Source organism: Oryctolagus cuniculus, chromosome X (genome assembly GCF_051225735.1).
Source record: "Oryctolagus cuniculus isolate XC-2025 breed Fujian yellow rabbit chromosome X, ASM5122573v1, whole genome shotgun sequence".
Classification (NCBI taxonomy): domain Eukaryota; kingdom Metazoa; phylum Chordata; class Mammalia; order Lagomorpha; family Leporidae; genus Oryctolagus; species Oryctolagus cuniculus.
The window spans coordinates 5,436,597-5,457,535 of NC_142888.1; the positions used below are offsets into that span (position 1 = coordinate 5,436,597).

The 20,939-nt window shown below is 45.3% G+C and overlaps 1 protein-coding gene across 15 annotated transcripts in view; it reads right to left on the reverse strand.

Moving 5' to 3' along the window:
• Nucleotides 1-20,939, reverse strand: part of SH3KBP1 (SH3 domain containing kinase binding protein 1) — a 378,310-nt gene that overhangs the window by 226,099 nt on the left and 131,272 nt on the right. For all 15 annotated transcript variants that reach the window (XM_070067164.2, XM_070067168.2, XM_089324878.1 and 12 more), the window contains one exon: nucleotides 12,681-12,804. In XM_070067164.2, coding sequence (XP_069923265.1) covers nucleotides 12,681-12,804 — 124 coding nt within the window. The remainder of the gene's footprint in view (nucleotides 1-12,680; nucleotides 12,805-20,939) is intronic.

A 20,939-nucleotide genomic window follows, 5' to 3' on the forward strand; every position in this document is an offset into this window, starting at 1 on the left:
ATAAATAAAATAAAAAAACAAAATGAACATGAATTTGCATACTAACCTCATCCTACACATCAAAATTCCACATAGACTAGAGTTTTGAGGCAAAAAAAAGAAATCACTATAAAAGCAAATAAAATTAAGTGAGAATTTATTTAGGCAAATTATAAAATGCATCAATATACTAATCAACATGAAAAGGCACTATTTCTGTTCATTAAAACCAATCAGAAACAAAATGAAAACCGATCAAACTGGCAAGTAAAATTTGCATTGAACAAAGGAATAATACCCTAATCAGTAAAAAAAATAAATCTCAATATAAAAAGCAAAGATAAAGACAAAAATGTTCAAGCACTCTATTAATCAGAGAAATTCGAGCTTCAAACACTAAGAAGCACTCTTCCCCTATCTGTTGGTAGTGTGAAATGGTGCAAGCTTTCAGAAAATCAATTTGATAATGATGAATCAAAGTCCCATAAAATACATACATGTTTTTGCCCAGTAATTCCCCATCTAAGAATCTTTCCTACAGAAATCATCAGAGCTGCAGATAAAGGTTTATGAGCAAAAATAGCCAAAGCAGAGCTACTGACAATGGCAAGAAAAATTGGAAACATAAATGGATTCTTTCCTCCCCACAGAGGCTCTCTCTATGAAGCACAGAATTTAGAATGCAAGAGGCTGGGCTTTTGATTGACAGGAAATCGCATTTTTTCCCTCAAGAAATGAACAATAGGATGCCACAGTCAGTTCTCTACCCTTCTCAAATCGATTATCTAATATTTAGGTCAGCCCTAGCAAAGTAGTGTCATTTTGATCCCTCCAACTCACTATCTCCTAGGCAACTGATTGAATAAAGTAAAATATAAAGCTTCACTGAGAAATATATAATTTTGAAGACTTCAATAAATGGAATGGCACATCTTGTCCCTCAGCTATGGGGGGGGGGGGGTTAGCAGCAGGGGACATCAACAAGAAAGCCTAAGACAGACACAGCCAGGAATACATTTTAATACCAATTTTTGTGGCATTCTTTTTTTTCACATGACTTTGAGATATAATTTGCATACCATAAAATTAATTCATTTTAAGTGTATAACTAAACAGTTTTTATATATTCACAGAATTGTACAACCATCACAACAACCTAATTTGGGAACATTTCCATCACCCCAAAATGAAACCTCATGCCCATTAGCAGTGACTCCCCATTCCCAGCCCCAGCTCTAGGCAGACACTAAACTACTTTCTCTCTCTCTCTAGGGATCTGCTTATTCTGGACATTCACCTGAATGGAATTATATCATCTGTGGTCTTTTGTGTTTGGCTTCTTCCACTTAGGGTAATTTTTTCAAGATTCACACGAGTTGTAGGACGTACTTCTTTCCTCTTTACGGCCCAATAATACTCCAACGTGTGCACAGACTATGTTCTGCCCACCCATTCACCAGCTGATGACATTTGGGTTGTTTCTACTTCCGGCTATTGTAAATAATGCTCTTGTGAACATTCGTGTATAATTCATGCGTGGCCGTATGTTCTCATTTCTCTTAGGTGCACAATGCTGGGTCACATGGAGAGTGTATACTTTAAACATCTGAGAAACTGCCAGCCTGTTTTCCAAAGTGGCTGCACCATTTTACATTCCCATCAGCAGCAGATGAGTTGTTCATAGTGTTCCCTTATAAGCCTTTAATTTAAGATCAACAGTGATGTCCCCTTCATTAATTCCTCACACAGGAATTGCAATTGTCTCTTTTTCTTGATCACTGTAGCTAAAGTTCATCAATGCTGTTGATCATCTCAAAGAATCAACATACGGTTTCGTTGGTTTTCTAAAAAAATTTTATTATTCCTGAAGCAGAGAGGCAGAAACAAAGAGAATTCACATCTGCCAGTTCACTCCCCAGATGCCTACAGTAGCCAGAGCTGGGCCAGGCTGAAGCCAGGAGCTGCCTCACATGGGTGGCAAGAACTTAACTATTTGAGCCAGCAGCGCCGCCTCCTAGGGCATGCATTAACAGGAAGCCAGAATCAGGAGCAGGATACCAAACCCAGGCACCCTCTAACAGGATGTGGGTGTCTTAACCAGCATCCTCATCGCCAGGCCAAACACCCACCATTGATTTTGTGCATTTCTTTCTACTATTGATTTCATGTATTTCCACTTTTTTCTTTCTGCATGGAGTTTAGTTTGCTCTTTTCTACTTTAAGGTAGAAAATGGGGTTATTATTTTCAGATTTCTCTACTTTTGAATATAGGCATTTGCAGCTGTAATTTCACTCTAAGCACTGCTTTAGCTGCCTGCAGTACATTTTTGTATGTCATGTTTCCATTTTCATTCATTTCCAAGTATTTCATAATTTCCTCTGTGAATTTTTCTTTGATCCATTGGCCATTTATACAGGGGTCGGGAATCTTTATTCTGCCAAGGACCAATTGGATACTGCTAACATCATTCATGGGTCATACAAAATGATCAACTTAAAAATTAGCCTGCTGTAGATTTACTGAAATTCGAGTCCTGCGTGAGGTTGCCTTGGCAGGGCCAGACCACGCGATGTTGTGGGCCGGCCATTCCCCACCCCGGATCTAAGAGGATGTCATTTAATTTCCATATTTGTGAATCCCTCCCCCCATTTCCTTTTGTTGTGAATTTCTCATTTAATTCCGCTGTAGTTGGAGAGGACCTTTGCAGGATTTTAATCCTTTCAGGTTTACGGAGGACTTCGATGGCCTAGCATATGAGCCACCCCAGAAAATGCCCCGTGTGCATCTGGTCACTGGTTGCTTCACAGAAATAACATTTCATTATTTTGCATAAACCTCTCATTTCTTCCTCCAGTTCCGGCTCTTCACTAGCAGCTTGCCACTTTTAAAACCGACTACCACGCTAGCCGGGGAAGGACTTCTCTATTTCCCTCCATTGCCACTCCCTTCCCCACAGACCACTCTGCTCAATTTTGTCCCCCAAGTGCCCTGAGGGAATTAACAAGAGTAGTCTCCTTGTCTCATGGACAGACGGAGGGACAGGCAAATTGGAAAGCAGAGGGACGATGCAAACTGTGTAAAGCCCACAGAAACTGTGACCGTCCAGCAAGAGTGCCGTCTGCAGCCTCCCCAGTACCCAGCCCCCACCAAACAGGCTGCCACTGAGCGTACTCCGTCTCCAGAGCAACACCAAGGGAACAGGCAGTCTAGTCCTCCTTCCACAGGCACAGGCAGAGCCAGGGCAAGTTCCTGGCGGGAACAATGAGGGCCGCGCACCTGGCACTGCAGCTGGGCCTACTGCTGGCCTGACCTGGGAGTTAGGCGGGTGGGCCATGAAACATCCTGTTTGCCAACTCTAGTCCCAAGGCTCCAAAATCACAAAATGCCAAGAGTCCAAAGACTAAGCTGAGGCTGCACGTGGCATCAGGGGGACCAGGCTATGATGAGAGCGCAACAGATAAAACTGGAAGTACACGGTCTCTTTTGCAGAGCTTACTGCAAGCGACTACAGCTGCTGCGCCCGTACAATGCACCACACGCAACTGGCACTTCATCAGCAACTACCTCGAATGAATTGGCTTTCATTCATCTGCCAGTTCCCTACGAAAAGGGCATTCCTCCAGATTCCAGGAATGTCATTTGGGGTCCTGCTATGCTTGGAGTATGATTTGTCCCCCTGAACTCATGTAGGGATTTAGTCCTCAAAGTTGCACATTACCGGTATTAAGAGGTGGAAACTTAATCGGACTAAGCTTTCTCGAAGCAGGGCTCCCCGTGACAAGTGATTAGATGAAGGCATTAAGGTGGAGACCCCGTGACTGAATCTGGGTAGCTTTATAAGGAAGGGAAATCAACCCCATAGACAGAGGCACACACGCACTCCCAATCTATCCAAGGTAGCCAAGGGGCTCTCGTCAAAGCCTTCAGTGTCAGCCAAAAGACATTTCTTTTCTTTATAAAGTAGCCCATCTCAGGTATTTCATTATAGTTGTGAAAAACTGACTCAGCCAGGTGCCCTGGGGAAAAGGCTGCAAGTCCTCCTGACTGGTCTGTCGGCAAGCTGGTCCCTGCCTCATGGACTCTTAGCTGTGGCGAGAATTCTCCCAAGAGGCAGGCTGTGCAGTTTGTGCTCACGGTCCCACACGTGGATGCATTACCTGAACTCCAAATGGCAGCCTCTCTCAACAGTAAAGGAAGAGACTAAACAGCATCAAGGAGGCAATGGGGCACCCACCACTGCAATCATAAGTTCAATCCTGATCCAAGTCCAAGGTAGACCAGAACAATCTGGCCTCACCAGTCACTTTATCAGGCCCCTCAGCCCACATTTTTATGCCAAAGCCTGGTCCAGGGAGACACTCTTAGATACAAGGGCCCAAGAAATGACCAAGGGAGGAAGTTCTCTCTTAGCCAGGCACTTGAAAAACTACTGGGTGGGGGAGGCAGCATTGCGATACAGTGAATTAAGCTGCTGCTTATGATGCTGGTTCCCTCATGGAAGTGCAAGTTCAAGTCCTGGCTGCTCTGCTCCCTATCCAGTTCCCTGGTAATGTGCCTGAGAAGGAAGCAAAAGCACAAGTGCTTGGGCCCCTGCCACCCATGTGGGCAACCTACATGGAATTCCAGGTTCCTGGCTTTCAGCCTGGCCCAGCCTTGGCTGCTGTAGTCATTTGGGGAGTGAACCAGCTTATGAAAGGAGCTTGCGGCTGGCGCCGCGGCTCACTAGGCTAATCCTCCGCCTAGCGGCGCCGGCACCCCGGGTTCTAGTCCCAGTCGGGGTGCCGGATTCTGTCCCGGTTGCCCCTCTTCCAGGCCAGCTCTCTGCTGTGGCCAGAGAGTGCAGTGGAGGATGGCCCAGGTGCTTGGGCCCTGCACCCCATGGGAAACCAGGATAAGTACCTGGCTCCTGGCTTCGGATCAGCGTGGTGCGCCGGCCGCGGCAGCCATTGGAGGGTGAACCAATGGCAAAGACCTTTCTCTCTGTCTCTCTCTCTCACTGTCCACTCTGCCTGTCAAAAAAAAAAAAAAAAGGAGCTTGCTCACTCTCTCTGTCAGGCTCTGCCTTTCAAATAAATGATTTTTTTTTTTGAAAAACAAAAAACTACCAAAAAGACCAACTTTCAAGTTTCAGGTTCAGGCACTGATCTCTTAGCACTCACAAGAAGTGCTATCATTTTTCTTAGTGCCTACACCACCATCTCCACTCACTCAGCTCAAGATTCCCCACACGAGATAGAATCTCAAGATTATCTGAAAGTTGCTTTGAGCTCCCTGTTCTGCAACTGACAGCCCAGCATGTCCCAAAGCGGAGTCCAAGCAAGCAGTCCATAAAATGGGGCTCCACGATCAAAGAGAACCAGGTCACCTTCTACGGCACTGAGAGCATGCAAGATGCCAACATGTGCCTGTCCATCTCCACGAGGCTGGAATTCTACCAGAGATGCAACTGCTCTCCTCCTCTGTCTCCCTCTCTTGTGCCAAACACTTGACAGGGCTATAATTCCACACAGTGCGCATCCGGCAATGTTGGCCCGGTTTCTATGAGGACAGGCCTCATTTGTTGTGAAGTCTCCTCTCTAATAGATGGAAGTAGACACTAGCACTCCCTTGTATAACATACCTTATACAGACAAAGCCGGGCACACTGCGGTCAAACTCAGGCCTTGTGAAACTAAGCACTGCATATAATGGTGCCACACACGTGGGCCCAGAGCTATCCTCAGAGCCTGGCGTAGCATGGAGTACGCAACTCCAGCAGCCTGCACCATGTGCACTGTCAGCCCCTCTGCAACAGAAGCAGACTTTGGTCTACCCCGATCACACAGCCTCTTACAGCTTCATCCAGCTACACAGAAAACAAAATAGGCCTTCAAACCCACAAGTGCCATGCCTCTCTGCACAGCATCTACAACTTCAAGTATTTTCTTGGAAATAAAGTTATAAATGGTGACTAAGTCTCCAGATTAAGGCACAGAATAGCTAATATAAGGTGTATGTGCAATCTCATCAACTAACAAAAATGCTGAGATTCAAGACAAGACACATTTATTTATCAAAAACACGTATGTTCAAGTGAGGACAGCCCAGACCCAGGCAAGAAGGGGCTGCCTGCCTCGGAGAGTTTGCAAACAATAATAAAGCCAACAAAGTTGGCTGGCTTTGTCCTTTCCCCACCTGCTGGCAACTGAAGACAACATCACTAATAAAATAGTGCTCCACTGAAGAAACACACGTTCAATAAGAAGTGAAGAACATACTAAGGGTACTTGAAGCTATCACGGAGGACACTTTGGCTTACGTACAAGGATTTCAGTGTAAATCTGTTCTGTGTCCAAATTCATATCTATACCTACAGTCATGGCTACAGAAGCTCTTCTCTTTAAATGCTTATCAACAATAATCCTGCTCTGTGTAGTATCAAGATACAACAAGGATCTATGAATTCAATAAGCAAATCTTAGACCAGAAAGGAAAGAGGCTAAGGACAATAGGTGTGTGGTGTGACAAACTGTGCATCTGAGATGGCATCGCATGAATTGTGCAGTCAGAGGAACCAAAGGCATCTTGGAATACGATTCTCCCAAGGACAAAGGAGGTAGGCAGAAGGAGGAGTTTCCTATGAGAGCCACTAGGTGGAGCCACCACCACAAACCCACTCCGTTGATGGTCCTCTGGGTAGACTTGGATTGACAACCAGCAGCAGGGAGGCGGGAGCCTAAATCCATGACTCCAGTGTTGATGTCCTGGAACCAGGACAGAGAGACTAAAAAGGTGATGAATGTAACAAAAGAAAAATTCTAAAAAGCCATTTTGCCATTGACGCACAAAAAAGAAAGGATGAAGAATGTACGATAGCAACGTCGTTCCACAGAGCTTCTTTCTACCCATTTCACCACAGCCACTCCTAGGCTCAACAGGAAGTACTAGTCAAATCAGAACAAGAGCAAGGGCAACACCTACTCTAACGCCTATCACTGGTTCTAACACAGGCTTCCAGGTGCACTCACTAAAGCTGCAGCCAGCGATCAGCTAGCTTAAAAGAAGATCTCTTCAATGGCTCTTTACGATCAAGCTTTTGAGAATGAAGGCCCACCTACTGGGCAAAAAAACTCCAGATGCATGTTCAGATACACTCACACACATATTTCTGCTATTACTGAACGACTATAGATCACATCCATCCCCTTTCACTTTATTTTTACTTTCCCTGGGAGAGATCAGCTCAGATGAGAGCCAAGAGCTTCCACACGGCATCCATGCCTTCTGTTAGCTCACACCCTTCCACCAGTCCAAACAGTCAGTTCCTTAGGTCACATCGACAGGTGGTTTGGAAACCCAAAGAAAAGTCTGACCCAACATGCCACATTTCCAGGTTTGAGGTGGGGGAAGGCAAGAGTCACATTTGCTACTCCAATAGGCAATCTTAAAGAAAAAAAAGCCCATTTCAAACAAATCCCCAGATCTCACATCCCCCTTCAATGCCAACCCACTGGAAAACTGAAGCAGTTTGCATATTCTGTATTAATGACACTTTTCTCCCATCCTTTGTTGTCAGTTTCATTTCCAACAAAGAGCCCACAGACTCTCCAGATCCATGCCACTCAGATCCATGGCCTTGGAAGCATGATGGGCATTTCATGCCAACAGGTGCATATTTCACACCCATATTTGCACGTGCAAGTACACACTCACACCCTCATGAACCAGTCTAACAGATACCTTGGGAATACTACTCCAGGTTGCCACATAAAAGCTAAAAAAAAAAAAAAATGAAAGCTGGGCAAAAATGATTCCCTTTCCAGGAAAGGGGGCAAGTGAGGGAGGGCACTGGGTCACAGGTGTTTGGAGACTGGAGTGAGAAGTGATCAAACAGGATAAAGATCAACAATCAGTAAACTTCTGACAGCTACAGGCAGCAGACCAAAATGGAGAGCCCTTCCGTGTGGCAAACATGAGGCCCAGATTAATGGGAAGGGCATGGGTGTCTCCCCCATCTGTATACCAATGAATTCCGAAGAACTTCTATGCTATCTTTTAAAGCAACAGTGTGTCACCAGGGGCAGAGCAGCCGTTGGTCCCTCTGTTAAGGAAACATTTTGAATCAAACCAGCCCGAAGGACCAAACACACCAGAAACGAACCCACAGAGCAAAGTTCACAAAGTCATACCCACATACCAATTCAGAGGGCAGCCCCCCTCCCCAGCTCCACTGGACTCTCATGTTAGACAGAAGATCTCACCTCATAGCATCAGAGCTAGCCCTGTTACAAATAACATCGTTTGAAACATAGGATCTTTCCACATTAATCTCTGGAAAGGGCAGTAAAATGCAAATGCATAACAAACCTTAAATTATGATGGTAAAAGCAGTTTATCTGTCAGGAGGCAGATGCCAAAGTAGCAGAGCGACTTAAAAAGATGATTATAAAACACATTTTATATCAGGAGAGCATAATAATAATAATAATAGCAAAGAATAAGTGTGCAAAATACAAGAGACTTACCAAACACTGAATTCATGATAAACTGGAAATAGAAACAAGGACATATAAAGCCAACCAGAAACCCACGGAGTGGCTTCACATTCAGAATGACAGAAGTAAATAAGAGACATACCCCAATTTTGCCATCAAAAAGAAATGTACAGCACTTTTTCAACAGTCCCCATGTGATACAACAGACGGAACGGCTTGTAGGCAGGACTGGCTGGTGTTTTCCTAGTCTTTCCATCTTTCCCAGCATCAACAGAACCAGGCATGCAGCAGGCATGCAGTAAACAGGTGCTACTGAATGTTCGTTTGTTTCCACCACCAAGTGAAGTAGGAGCAACATCCTAAATTACAGGCATCAGGAGGGGTTCAGAGAGAGGCAGAGCCGCATCTTCCCCAAGTGTTCTGCTAACCATGCAAACTAGAGCCCTGAAATAGAACCCAGTCCTCAGGCAGGCCCGTAAGGGACCGATTACAGCCTGGATACTTAACCAATCCCATGGATAAAGTTAGTTGGGAAATCTTCCTAAAGACTAAATCAAGTAATTTTTTATTCTAACTCAAATAGAAAATAATATTTCTTTTCATTGTTTTTTTCTTTTTTTAAAAAAAAGTTTATTTCTTTATTTGAAAGTCAGAGTTACAGAGAAGGAGAGGCAGAGACAGAGAGAGAGGTCATCTATCTGCTGGCTCGTGCCCCAAATGGCTGCAATAGCCAGAGCTGCAGCCAGGAGCCAGGAGCTTCTTTCAGATCTCCCATGTGGGTGCAGGGCCCAAGTACTTGGGCCATCCTCTACGGCTTTCCCAGGCACATTAGCAGGGAGCTGGACCAGAAAGTGGAGCAGCTGTGATTCAAATTGGTGCCCATATGGGATGCTGGCCCCTATAAACTACACCACAGCACCAGCCCAGAAAATATTATTAAATGATATTAATTTAATTTAAATATTAAAATGGGCAAAATCCACTCCTCACTTTCAAATATATATTATGGTCTTTCCTATTAACTATTTAAAATTCTATTTTATTCAATTTCGCTTCCAAGTGCAGAGTTTGAATATTTTTCCAAAAAATTCCTGAATATATCAACGTTCCAATTCAGGCATGTCTATCATTCTCCTATATGGTTTTAATGAGAGAAGACACAAAAGAATAAATCATTCACAGAATAAAACAGCTAATTCTTTTCTGTCCAGTTCATGAGAATGACATTTCCAAGGAAAGTTTTCACATTTTCGGATGGCAATTCATCAATATTTTGGAGTCTTGGATAACTTTAGGATATCTAACATCCATGCTACAAATTCAAATGAAAAATGATTTCTCATCCCTCAGGAAAGGTTTGTTTCAAACAGGAAGCTCCTTCACTGTGACCAGAGTTAAAACCCTAAAGTTCCAATGGCTGGAAAACGCAGCTGATGGCTACCAGGCCAGCTGGGAGGATAGGATCTGGATCTGGATCTGCGCTCTCTCTCTCTCTCTCTCTGTCACATACTTTTCTCAAATGAAAAGCCCATGAAGTCATGCCACTATTCCTAAATCAATTCTGTAGTCATTTGCAAAGGTTAAGGCTGAAAACTCAAACTAATCAGTCCTCAAACTAATGTTTCCGCAGTTCCAGCCTTCCGTTTAGTCTATAAACAGCTTGTTTCAAATCTGAGGTATCTTCTGACTTCATGCAGGTGCCTGGGAAGGGTGAGGTTATCCCACACTGGGAGGGACTACAATCTTTTTGCCTAGCTGCAAAGTGAGGTATGTCACAAAATGAAAAAAAAAAAAAAAAAACAGCTGGACACAACTGGATAAACTTCTTCAGCTAGGTCTATCTCAAGTTCAGGACCCAGTGAAGTGGTTCGATTTCAGACTCAGAAATAGACTTCAATGTTTCTTTATTAAACCAATTCCAAGCCTGTATCACATTATAAGGCCCGAATACAGAAAATAGGCATCTCATCTTTGATCAAGTTGAAGGAAACCAACAAAGGTTAATTCTATTAAATTCTCCCAGGGCCCAAGGCTGTACCACAAGGTGGACTCATATACTCTAAGGAAGATCCCACGTTAGCAAATTAAAACAGGCTCTTAATAAATCCTGAAAGCAACTGTCCTCCCCAGCAGCCATAACAACACTAAAAGCCAAAACATCCGGAAGGTTTCTAGGGATAAAGCTGCACGCAAACAAACGCGAGTGGGAGACTCGGGTCGTTCATCATAACCCATGAGACTAAAACTGAGTTGGACGGAAGTGTTTACAAGTAAGCAGAATCATCCCACAGATTTAGCCTCTGATCCTTGTTTCAGAGGGAAAACACTGTTTTTTCATTGATTTTGGGTGGGAAAAAAATGTAGCTTTTAAGCTCAGTACAATGAACTATTTATCTGGCCTGACAAGGCCAATCAATCTGTCCCCACCCGCTGTTTATTGTAAGGCATAGCAGAATACCGTTAGTCTCAGCGGGCGGGGGAGGGCCCAAGGCAGCCCCTGGTCCTGGTATACAATGCTCCCCTTGAGCTGGAAGCTTCTGTTTGGCCCAGGTGACGCAGGAGGTCAGTGTGAAGCCTGGGACAGAATGAAGATGGCTTGTCGCGTGCTTCCTATTTACCGACCGCCTCCACGCACTCAGCCCTCACAAGTACTGGTACATTCGGAATACCAGACGCCTAGCCTTAAATGGTGGGTAGAGATCAGGTGGATGGGCCAAGGGGAAAGGCTTAAAAAAGGAATGCGAGGCAGTAAGCCATCCCTTTTCACTCCATTTCTTTGGTGAACGAGCAAATCCATGGGGGCACTCAAAAGGCCAAGTGTTCAGTGGTAAAGCCACAATGACCTGAGAAGCCCTCTTCCTTTGCTGATTCAAAGTCCTCAGGGAATTGTCCTGAACTCATCCCCATAATTACCTTCACTCCTTACCTTAATTAATTCCTTCTCTCCTTCAATTAATGAATTATCTGAAATCTCTTCCTGACTTTCCAAAAAGGGGGCTGGCAGGAGAGGTCACCACGTGCGTCGCTGCCAGACCCCGGCGAGCTGCAGAGGACCGGGAGGGCTCCAAGCACCCATGGCTGGGAAATACAGAAAGCTCCCACGTCCAATGCCTGCGGGCCTCCCGAGTCCGCGAATTCATTTGCACGAATGCAGGAGGCACTTTTGGGGGAAAGTGTAGCTTTACAGCCAAGTATGCTGAATTCTTAAAATGGGAAGGCCCGTGCTTTGGTGGGACGGAAAGAAAATCCGATCGCTGCTAACCAATACGGGCCTCCAGCCAATAATGCATCTGAGTAATTCGAAAAAGGAAATGCAAGCCGGGACAGCTGGAGGGGGAAAGGGCGAGACAGGAAGGCAGACAGACACAAAGCTAATGCTTCCAGTGATGATCAATGGGCAGTTTATTGGACAAATTCTTACGCTGTCTAAATTTTATGAGAGATAAGCTGTTCTTCCCCATGGTTATGCAAATTGCCTCCTCTCCTCCTGTTAACAGAACCCTTTGCTACTACACTTCCTGCTCCTGCTTTCCACAGGCCCGGATTTCTCTTTAAGGAAGACATAAGCCTCTGAAAAGCCAACAGCAGTGGGACACTAACAGAGGCTGGCACGATGCAATCCCAGGGCAGGAAAAGCCGAGCGAGGGTCTCTCTGCAGTCTTGCCAACTCTGACACATCACTTCAACCCACAGTAATCACCCAAGGGAGGGCTGGGGGGAAAACAAACTCCCCCAACCTGACAACCTAAAAATTTGCCTTGAGGTCTCCGCAGAGGGAAAACAAGGCCATTAAAGGTCTCCTGGCTAGCCAGATGTGTCCACACGCTCTGCCTAGTAAACCACTGAGGGCGGGGCTGTGCTAAGGACAAAGACTCTGATCAAATTCCCTTCAATTAAAAATAGAGTGCGCGCAGGCGCGCACAGCTCAGGCCTGCTTTGTAGCACTCTAAATTCACCTCTCATCCATCAAAAGAAAGCAAACGCTAAAGTCCTAGAGAAACCATCATTTAGAAATTTAGTACACTTTCCTGGCATCAAAAAAAGTTTTATTATAGTTACTAGACCCATACAGTCACTTGCTCTGTGTGTGTCCAAAATGTATACCAAAAACCGAAAGTGCAAACCGTATTCAATTTTTCAGCAATGCAAAATTCAACAGAGTGCACCTAGAAGTTTCCAGGTTTCGTTTGCGTCTGAAAAAGGGATCCCTTCCTCGTTTTCCGTACCTCTCTTATTAGTTCTTAAAATGGTTTCAGAAGACAGCAAAGAGTTTCCACTGGACACTTCCTGCATGGGCTTTTCCGGAGCTTTGCTGGAGAGAGGGTCTTTCTTCATGTCTTTCTTTATTTCCTGTGAGGACAGATAAAAGGAAAACTGATTGTAGTTTGAAATTTCAGGATGCTTCCTTGACTGTCTTAAGTTTCAGTTTTCTAGAAATGAACCATAATGTTAACTTATTAGAACAGGAGGTCTTAAAAGCACCATTTCCTATATTTCTGTAGGATTTTTTCCTTACATTTATTAAAGAAGCACTTGATACTAGTTAAAAGAATGATGTTCAGGATGGTGAGACCACCTTATCTGACTTATGGCCATCACACGTGACCATAAAGTCAATTAGTGACACAGAAAAGCCACCATGCAGCTCTAAGGCACAGCCTGTCACACTATTTTTTTCTTTATTTTTAATTTATTTATTTATATATTTGAAAGCCACAGATAGAGAAGGAGAGAGAGGTCTTCCATCTACCGGTTCACTCCCCAAATGGCTGCAACGGTTGAGGGTGGTCCAGGCCAAAGCCAGGAGCTTCTTCCGGGCCTCCCACATGGGTGGCAGGGGCCCAGGGACTTGGGCCATCTTCTGCCGCTTTCCCAGGTACATTAGCAGGGAGCTGCATCGAAAGTGGAGCAGCCCGTATGGGAGGCTGGCACTGCAGGTAGCAGCTGCATCTACACCACAGCGCCAGCCCCCGTCCTACTTTCCTAACAATGATAAGCTTTGGTCAAGCAGATTCGCCTCTTAAAAAAGCCTTCTGATTTCTATTCTTCAACAGGGATCTAGGAAAGTATATTCCTCAATCCCCAAACTCACCATTACACTAAATGCAAAAGAAGAGGATTTAAATTCAGTTAGTCATCAAGTTCCTCTGGTTTTTGAACTCTTTGACAGGCTAAAAGACTCTCATTCTAGGTTAGGGCTCAGTAAACTATAGCCCACACTCGTTTTCGTAAATAAATTTCCATTAGAACCCCGTGACTGTGTGTTAAGGTATTTTAGGCAGCTGCTCTGATATTACAGGGGCAGGGCTGAGCCGCTGCGATGGAGACCAAAGCCTAAAATATCTGGCCCTTCAGAGAAAGTTCGCTGAGCTCTGCTCTAGGTGGACTCTTACCAAAGTTTAAGATTTGGCTTTTTAAAGCCTGATGGCTGGTATAATGTCTTCAGATTACCTTAGTAATTTTCATAGTGCTTTTCCCAAGCATTTACAGCCAAAAAGTGATAGTTAACTCACAAAGTACAGACCTATCCACAGGAAATCTTTCTAAAGCAGCAAGGTGGTTTCTCACTTGTCTGAACCCATGATCAACACCCACTCAGGGAAAAGTGAAAGCTTAGGCACCAGACCTGAAGCATGGCTGGACGGCAGGGAGGACCCGGGAATGAGGGATGTGTTCTATAGAAAGAATGAAGGGTGAGAAATGAGAACGGGCTCTCTGTGGAATACACGTGAAGGTGGCAAGTTTGATAGGGAGCCATGATTAGGCTTGGGCAGAGCGCGCAAGGAAACAGCAGAAGCTTCCACTGCCACTCCCCCACAGCTTGACACCAAGGGTGGGCTGGTTTGCCAGCACAGGTTCCCCAACTGCTAGCTCTGCTCGCTTCAGCAGCCTCACCCACTCCTCCTCCTCCCCCCTCACCAGGGCCCCACCGGAAACCAGAAACTGGAGCTTTGCTGTGTGAAGAGTTTCAGCTGGCATCTCAGAAGGCTAACCAGGCAAAGCTCAGCCCCAAGCCAACAGTGGTACCTCCGCACGCCACACAATGCCATGTGCGTGTGTGAACACGGACACCCGGACCAGCAGCCCCAGCAACCGCTGCAACAGCAGGCGCCGGGGGTTCCTGTAACTTCACAGGCAGACGGCATCAGGGGACAATCTGCAAACACCACCCGCCTGAGCCACACGACAGGGTGCTTTCTTGGTGATGGCTGTCAGCCTGCTATGGTTCTACAAGTAAAGACAACACGCCACCAAGCACACTCATTTCCCCAACGGCTGCTCCTTTGGGGGAAAAACCACTGCCAAAACCTCATTTTCCGTTGCAGTGCACATGTGACTGTGCACACATACAACCTCCAAGTCTGCCACGGAAGGATTCAGAGAATGCAGTGGGCTAGGAGTGACACGGCCAGCATTTGCTTAGCACTAACCGCTAATGGCACAGGCTGGGACAGGGTGAGGGAGGTGGGGCAAACGTTCTAAGGCTGGGGTGGCCACTGGCAAAGGCCTCTGAAGGCACCTTTCTCAAGAGCAGTCTTCCCCTTCCCCCACCCCCCGGAGGCTTCAGAGCAGCAAAGCACCGCGGCTGGCTGGGAAGGACGCGTCCAATCAGGAGCAGGTGCTGAAGGGCTGAGAATCCAGCACCAGAAAAAGGCTGCTCCATAGACCCCATATTCCGTGGTTCCCCCAATGACTGCTATCATTTTAAGATTTGTTTATTTATTTGAAAGAATGATAGAATCTTCTATCTACTGGTTCACTCCCCAAATGGCCCCAATGGTTTGGGATGGACTAGGCTGAAACCAGTAGCCTGGAACTCGATTTGGGCCCTCTGCATGGGTGGCAAGGGCCCATGTACTTGGGTCATCTTCAGCTGCCTTCCCAAGCCCATTAGCAGGAAGTTGGACCAGAAGCAGAGCAGCCACGACTCGAACCAGCGTTCTGATACGGGATACTGGCTTTGCAAGTGGTGGCATCACAAGTGGCAGCTTAATTCTCTGCCACAACACAGACCTCACATCCAAAAACTGTTTACATTTGCCAGTTACAGAAGTAGAATAAAAAGCCATTTTCTTAAGTTGTTTCCAAGGTGGAAGCAAGGAGGAGACACAACTTAAAACATGTCCTGTATTCTTTTTTCAGAGACACGAATCAGACACATGGACATGGCAATGAATTCTGCAGGCTCCCTAGCTGGGCAACTCCCAGGCTGAATGCAGTTCCACCCAAAAGCAACACCTTTCCACCCACCTGTACCTTCTCCCAGGGGAGGGGCCATCTTGTTTGACACCCTGTCATTCACCCACTTACCCACACTGGAAAATTCAGCATCAACCCCCCTACAAATGAGTCACCGAGTCTCGCTATATCTACTTCCTCAATCTCTGTTTTTTCTCTATTTCTCCTATATAGGCTTGAAAACGAACACCAAGCAACGGACGTAAATACACGTTTCTCCAAAGAAAATATACAAATGGTCAAGATGATGCTCAGCATCACTAACCATGAAGGAAATGCAAATCAAAACTACAATGATATATCCCTCACATCCACTAGGTGTCCAGAGTAAAAAGATGGAAAACAACAAGTGCTGGGGCTGGCGTGCTGGTGTAGCTGGTACAGCCACCACCTGCAGTGCCGGCATCCCATATGGGTGCCAGTTCAAGTCCTGGCTGCTCTACTTCTGATCCAGCTCTCTGCTATGGCCTGGGAAAGCAGTAGAAGATAGCCCAAGTCCTTGGGCCTCTGCACCCATGTGGGAGACCCAGAAGAAGCTCCTGGCTCCTGGCTTTGGTTCAGTCCAGCTCTAGCAGTTGCAGCCATGTGGGGAGTGAACCAGTGGATGGAAGACCTCTCTCTCTGCCTCTGCCTCTCTGTAACTCTGCCTTTCAAATAAAATCAATCTTCAAAAAAAGAAAACAACAAGTATAGACAAAGATGTGGAGAAACTGGAACCCTTATATATTGTTCATGGAAGTGTAAACTGGTACTATGACTACGGAAACCAGTCTAGAAGTTTCTCAAAATATTAAATGTAGAATTACCATATAAACCAGAAATTTCACTCCTAGGGACAAACTCAAAAGAGCTGAAAGCAAGGACACAAATAGGTATGTGGTTTACTGCAGCATTACTCACAATAACCCAAAGTTGGAAGCAGCCCAAGTGTCTATCAACCGATAAACGGATAAACAAGACGTGGTATACCCGCACAATGGAATATTATTCAACCTTAAGAAGAAAGTTCCAATCCATGCTAAAATATGGTTGAACAAAGAAAAATATTATACTAAGTGAAATAAGCCCAACAAAAAAGGAAAATATATGGTTTCAATTATATGAATTGTCTGATATAGGCAAATTCATAGATACAGAAAGTGGACTAGAGGTTACCTGTGAGCAGAGAAAGAAGGAATAGAGAGCTACTGTTTAACGATTCCAAGGTTTTTGTTTGGGGTGATGAAAGAGTTTTGGAAATATACTGGTGACAGTTATACAATACTGTGAACAGTTAAAATGACGAATTTTGGGGGGTGTCGCTGTGGCACAGCAGGTTAAACCACCACCTGAAGCACCACACAGGATGCCTGTTCGAGTCCCGGCTGCTCCACCTCTGATCCAGCTCCCTGCTAATTAATGGCCTGGGAAAGCAGAAGATGGCCCAAGTCCTTGGGCCCCTGCATCCACGTGGGAGACCTGGAAGAAGCTCCTGGCTCCTGGCTTCCGATCAGCGCAGCTCTGGGCGTTGCAGCCAACTGGGGAGTGAACCAGCGGATGGAAGACCTCTCTCACTGTCTCTCCCTCTCTGTCTGTAACGCTGCCTCTCAGATAAGTAAGTCTTTTTTTTTAAAATGATAAATTTTATGTGATATATTTTCACCACAACAAAAAGGGGAGGAATTACATGAATAGCGGCTAATATCTGAGTACTTACCACAGGCCACACTCTGCTCTAAGAGTGCAACTTCTAACCTGCACAACAGTCCTGTTCACAGGTACACAAGCCAAGACACAGAGAGAGAAGGAAATAACCAGGAACTAGAGCTGAAACCCAACCTATGCTCACAGCTCACTCATCTCTTAACCACTCTTCCCGAGTCATGCCTGCATTATACTAATGTCTCCCTGGCCTTCGGTGTCTCTGATTCCAGTTCAACCTCCACATTGTCACAAGAGACACTCCTAAAGCAAATGTCTGCTCTTGCACTCCCCTACTGAAATCTCCAATTGCTTCCAAAAGACCACAGGCCAACCTCTTTCATTCAAAAACTTTTCAAGTTGCACATCATGCCACAGATCCCTGGTACTTGCTTCTAGCTAAACATATCTGACCCCATGTTGCCAATTATCATGCAAATATAAGCTGTTGAGGATACACTTCTTGGACAACAGAGAATTCTGATGTCATGGACTCTTATCAGTAAGCTCTAAAGATAGGTGATGATGCTAACAATGATACAAGCTTCCACTATCAGTGGCTTATATAAATTAGTATGCTTCAGTAGATAGTCTTTCACTAGGTCCTTACAATAATACTGTCAGAAAAAAAATGATCATGCCAGACATAGTTCTACACATAGTTAGAATAGACAGAGAGAGGACACAAGACCAGACAGAGGCCACAAAGCTAGTAAGAGGCAGAGTTGGCCCAGAGAAGAAATTCTGGACCTTCTAGATAGCATTCTCTGATACCTCACCTCCCAAGAACCAGTGTCATGGTTATAGATGGGAGGAAGATGCAGACCCATTCTGTCTGTACCTCCAGTGGGAACCTTAGCCTAAAGAATGCAATGTGCTTTACCCATAAGCCCAAGAGTACTGAAGCCCAGATCTGTGAAGTCCACACAAAAGAGCTCCTTCCACACAGGAAGGTGCTGCACACGGCACCAGAGCCTCTCCTACCTGTCTACAGCTGCCTGCAAACACGCACCTGGAGCTCTCCGCAGTTCTGATACAGGTCTTGAGACTCTGGATATCCAGGGGTTGGGTATTCTAGGCCCCATCCTCAATCTCAGCTTCCCGAGCACCTGGCCCAGGTTTTTAACCACATACTAAGAACCTGGGCCCTGCTATCCGCAGTGGTAGATGGGACATTGTGGACCATGGAAATGCACATGGATGCCCCCATGTACACGTATCAATCAGGAATGATTTTAGTTGCCTGACAGGACACGCTCGACAAGCTATCAGCAAACCTCTCTAGAAGACAAAGGAAATTTAGCTTCTCATTATATCAAATCTGATGCCTTAACAATGGAAACTCGGCATGTACAAGCAACCTGAGGCCATCAATAAGAATCGATGCTTCAATGACTTGAGCCATGTCACAAGGACTTCCTCAGAAGAGAACTTCTCACACCATTGCTCATTCTAAAAGGTACTACACTGAGCAAAGCCCAAGATGGCTCACCCACATCCAGAAACTCAAAAGCCTCAATAATGCCAGTCTAGCAAACTCCTCCATGATACACTTAGTGGCCTGCAAACAGCAGCATTTCTGGGCAATCACTCGATGTACACGCAGCTGGGAACTAACCCAACAGAGTTTGCTCTCTGACAGCTGAACTGTCTGGATGCAGCCGGCTGCTGACCCAAGTCACCCAAGTCTTTTCTGCTCTCACTCTCCATCCATTATATACTACACATACAGGTGCTGGTGTTGGGTTGACTCTGAACTTCCACAAATCACCTGGTCCATCTCAAACCAAACTACCATACAGTAAAACACCAACTAAAGTCCACTTGAAGGTGGAGGGGCATCCTCCACCTTTTCATCCTTTATGTCTTCTACCAACCATAATGGTAGAAGGCACGGGCTTTGCAATAAATGGAGAGAAAGATGCTATGAGTCAGCTTAAAAAAAAGACGTAGTCCTGACATTACTATTAGGTGTACGCTCTTTGGGTAATACATAAAGTCTCTAACAGTCCTCTTCTCGACTGTAAAAGATGCCTAATGCCAAATGTGCCATCACAGAGGTGTCTTCATGATCAAACAGCAAACTGGAGAGCAACTGACTATTTACTGTCATTATTAAAGAGCATATGCCACACAAAGAGAACCACACATAACGACATAGATGAACCTCACCATCATAATGTTAGGTGAAAGAAGCCAGACACAAAAGATTACTTACTGTGCGATTTCCTTTGTGTGAAGTTCAACAACAGGCAGAGCTAATCTCTGATGAGAGACCTCAGAATAACAGTTACCCTTGGGCAAGTACTGATGGAGAGTGATAAGAGAGAGCCTGCTGCGAGGATCACAATATTCTGTAACTTGGTTTGGGTGTTGGTTACACAGGTGTACACCTACCAAAAACTTCCATGAACTGTACTTCTAAGAACTCTGCACTTTACTGTATACTAATTTAACAGAAATGAACAACACATGTACTTAAGCCAGAAGACTGATACTTTTCAGTAACAATGTGTTATATTTTGTCCTAGAAGGTCAAAAGCATGAAAAACCAGTACTTGAGTATGTTAATGTTCATCTCAGGTAGTGAAAACCTCCCTGGGATGAACATGTAGGGGATGGGCAGTCACAACGTGCAGGATGCAGGCTATGAACTTGGTGAGCCAAGGGGCACCTCATCTCATTTATACAAGCTAAATGGACCACCTCCTGCCTCGGCATCCTTGCTCTTCCCCTCCACTGCTCTCCTCCTGTTCTTTCCTCTTGCCACCAGGAATACAGGACAAAGGGCAGACTAGTGCCACAGACACCAGGGGGAGCTCAGTGCCACCTTGATCAGCCAGGAATATTGGTCCTGGCACATCCCTCTGCATTAAGGGCATTGAATGAGGCTGCCCAGGGTCCCCTCGGCACAGGGTAGAAGCAGGCAGGCCAAGCAGACATCCTTCATAAGCCTCCCCTAAACCCTGGTCTAAATGTTTCTGAGGGAAGGCTTCCTTTTGAGTCACACATGGCTTTGGGGTCCCAGTTGTGTCTTCTTGGAAAACCATTTTTGCAAAATGACCACTGGCAGGAAAAAGGAAATCACTAAAAACAAACCCCTATACCAAATCTCCTGATCAAGAGTCACAAATGGATACAGAATCGTAGAAGGAGCACATGGCTCTCCGACCCACATGATACCTCCTTACGTCCACCCCAACAGGCAAAAAGCAAGCCTGAGGAGCAGTCTCTGGGGGCAGAGACTGTTCTTTCCCAACATTTGGCTCCCTTCACAAAAGGCCAGTCTGTCTCAGAACAGCTGAGGGGACATAAAGTATTCTGAGGGCCATGGCAAAGTACAAGGGCAACTTCAGCTGCATCTGGAAGGTTCTGATATATATTTCAGAAATATATATATATATATGTCTGAAAGAAAATATTCATGCTGTCAAACCACAAAACACACCAACTTCATGAACAAGAACTGTAAAAGGGGATTTTTTATGTACACACACACAGTAAAGATGGCAAAATATAAGGGGAGTTGATAAAGCAGGTTGGTGGGACCACAGAATTTGTTATAT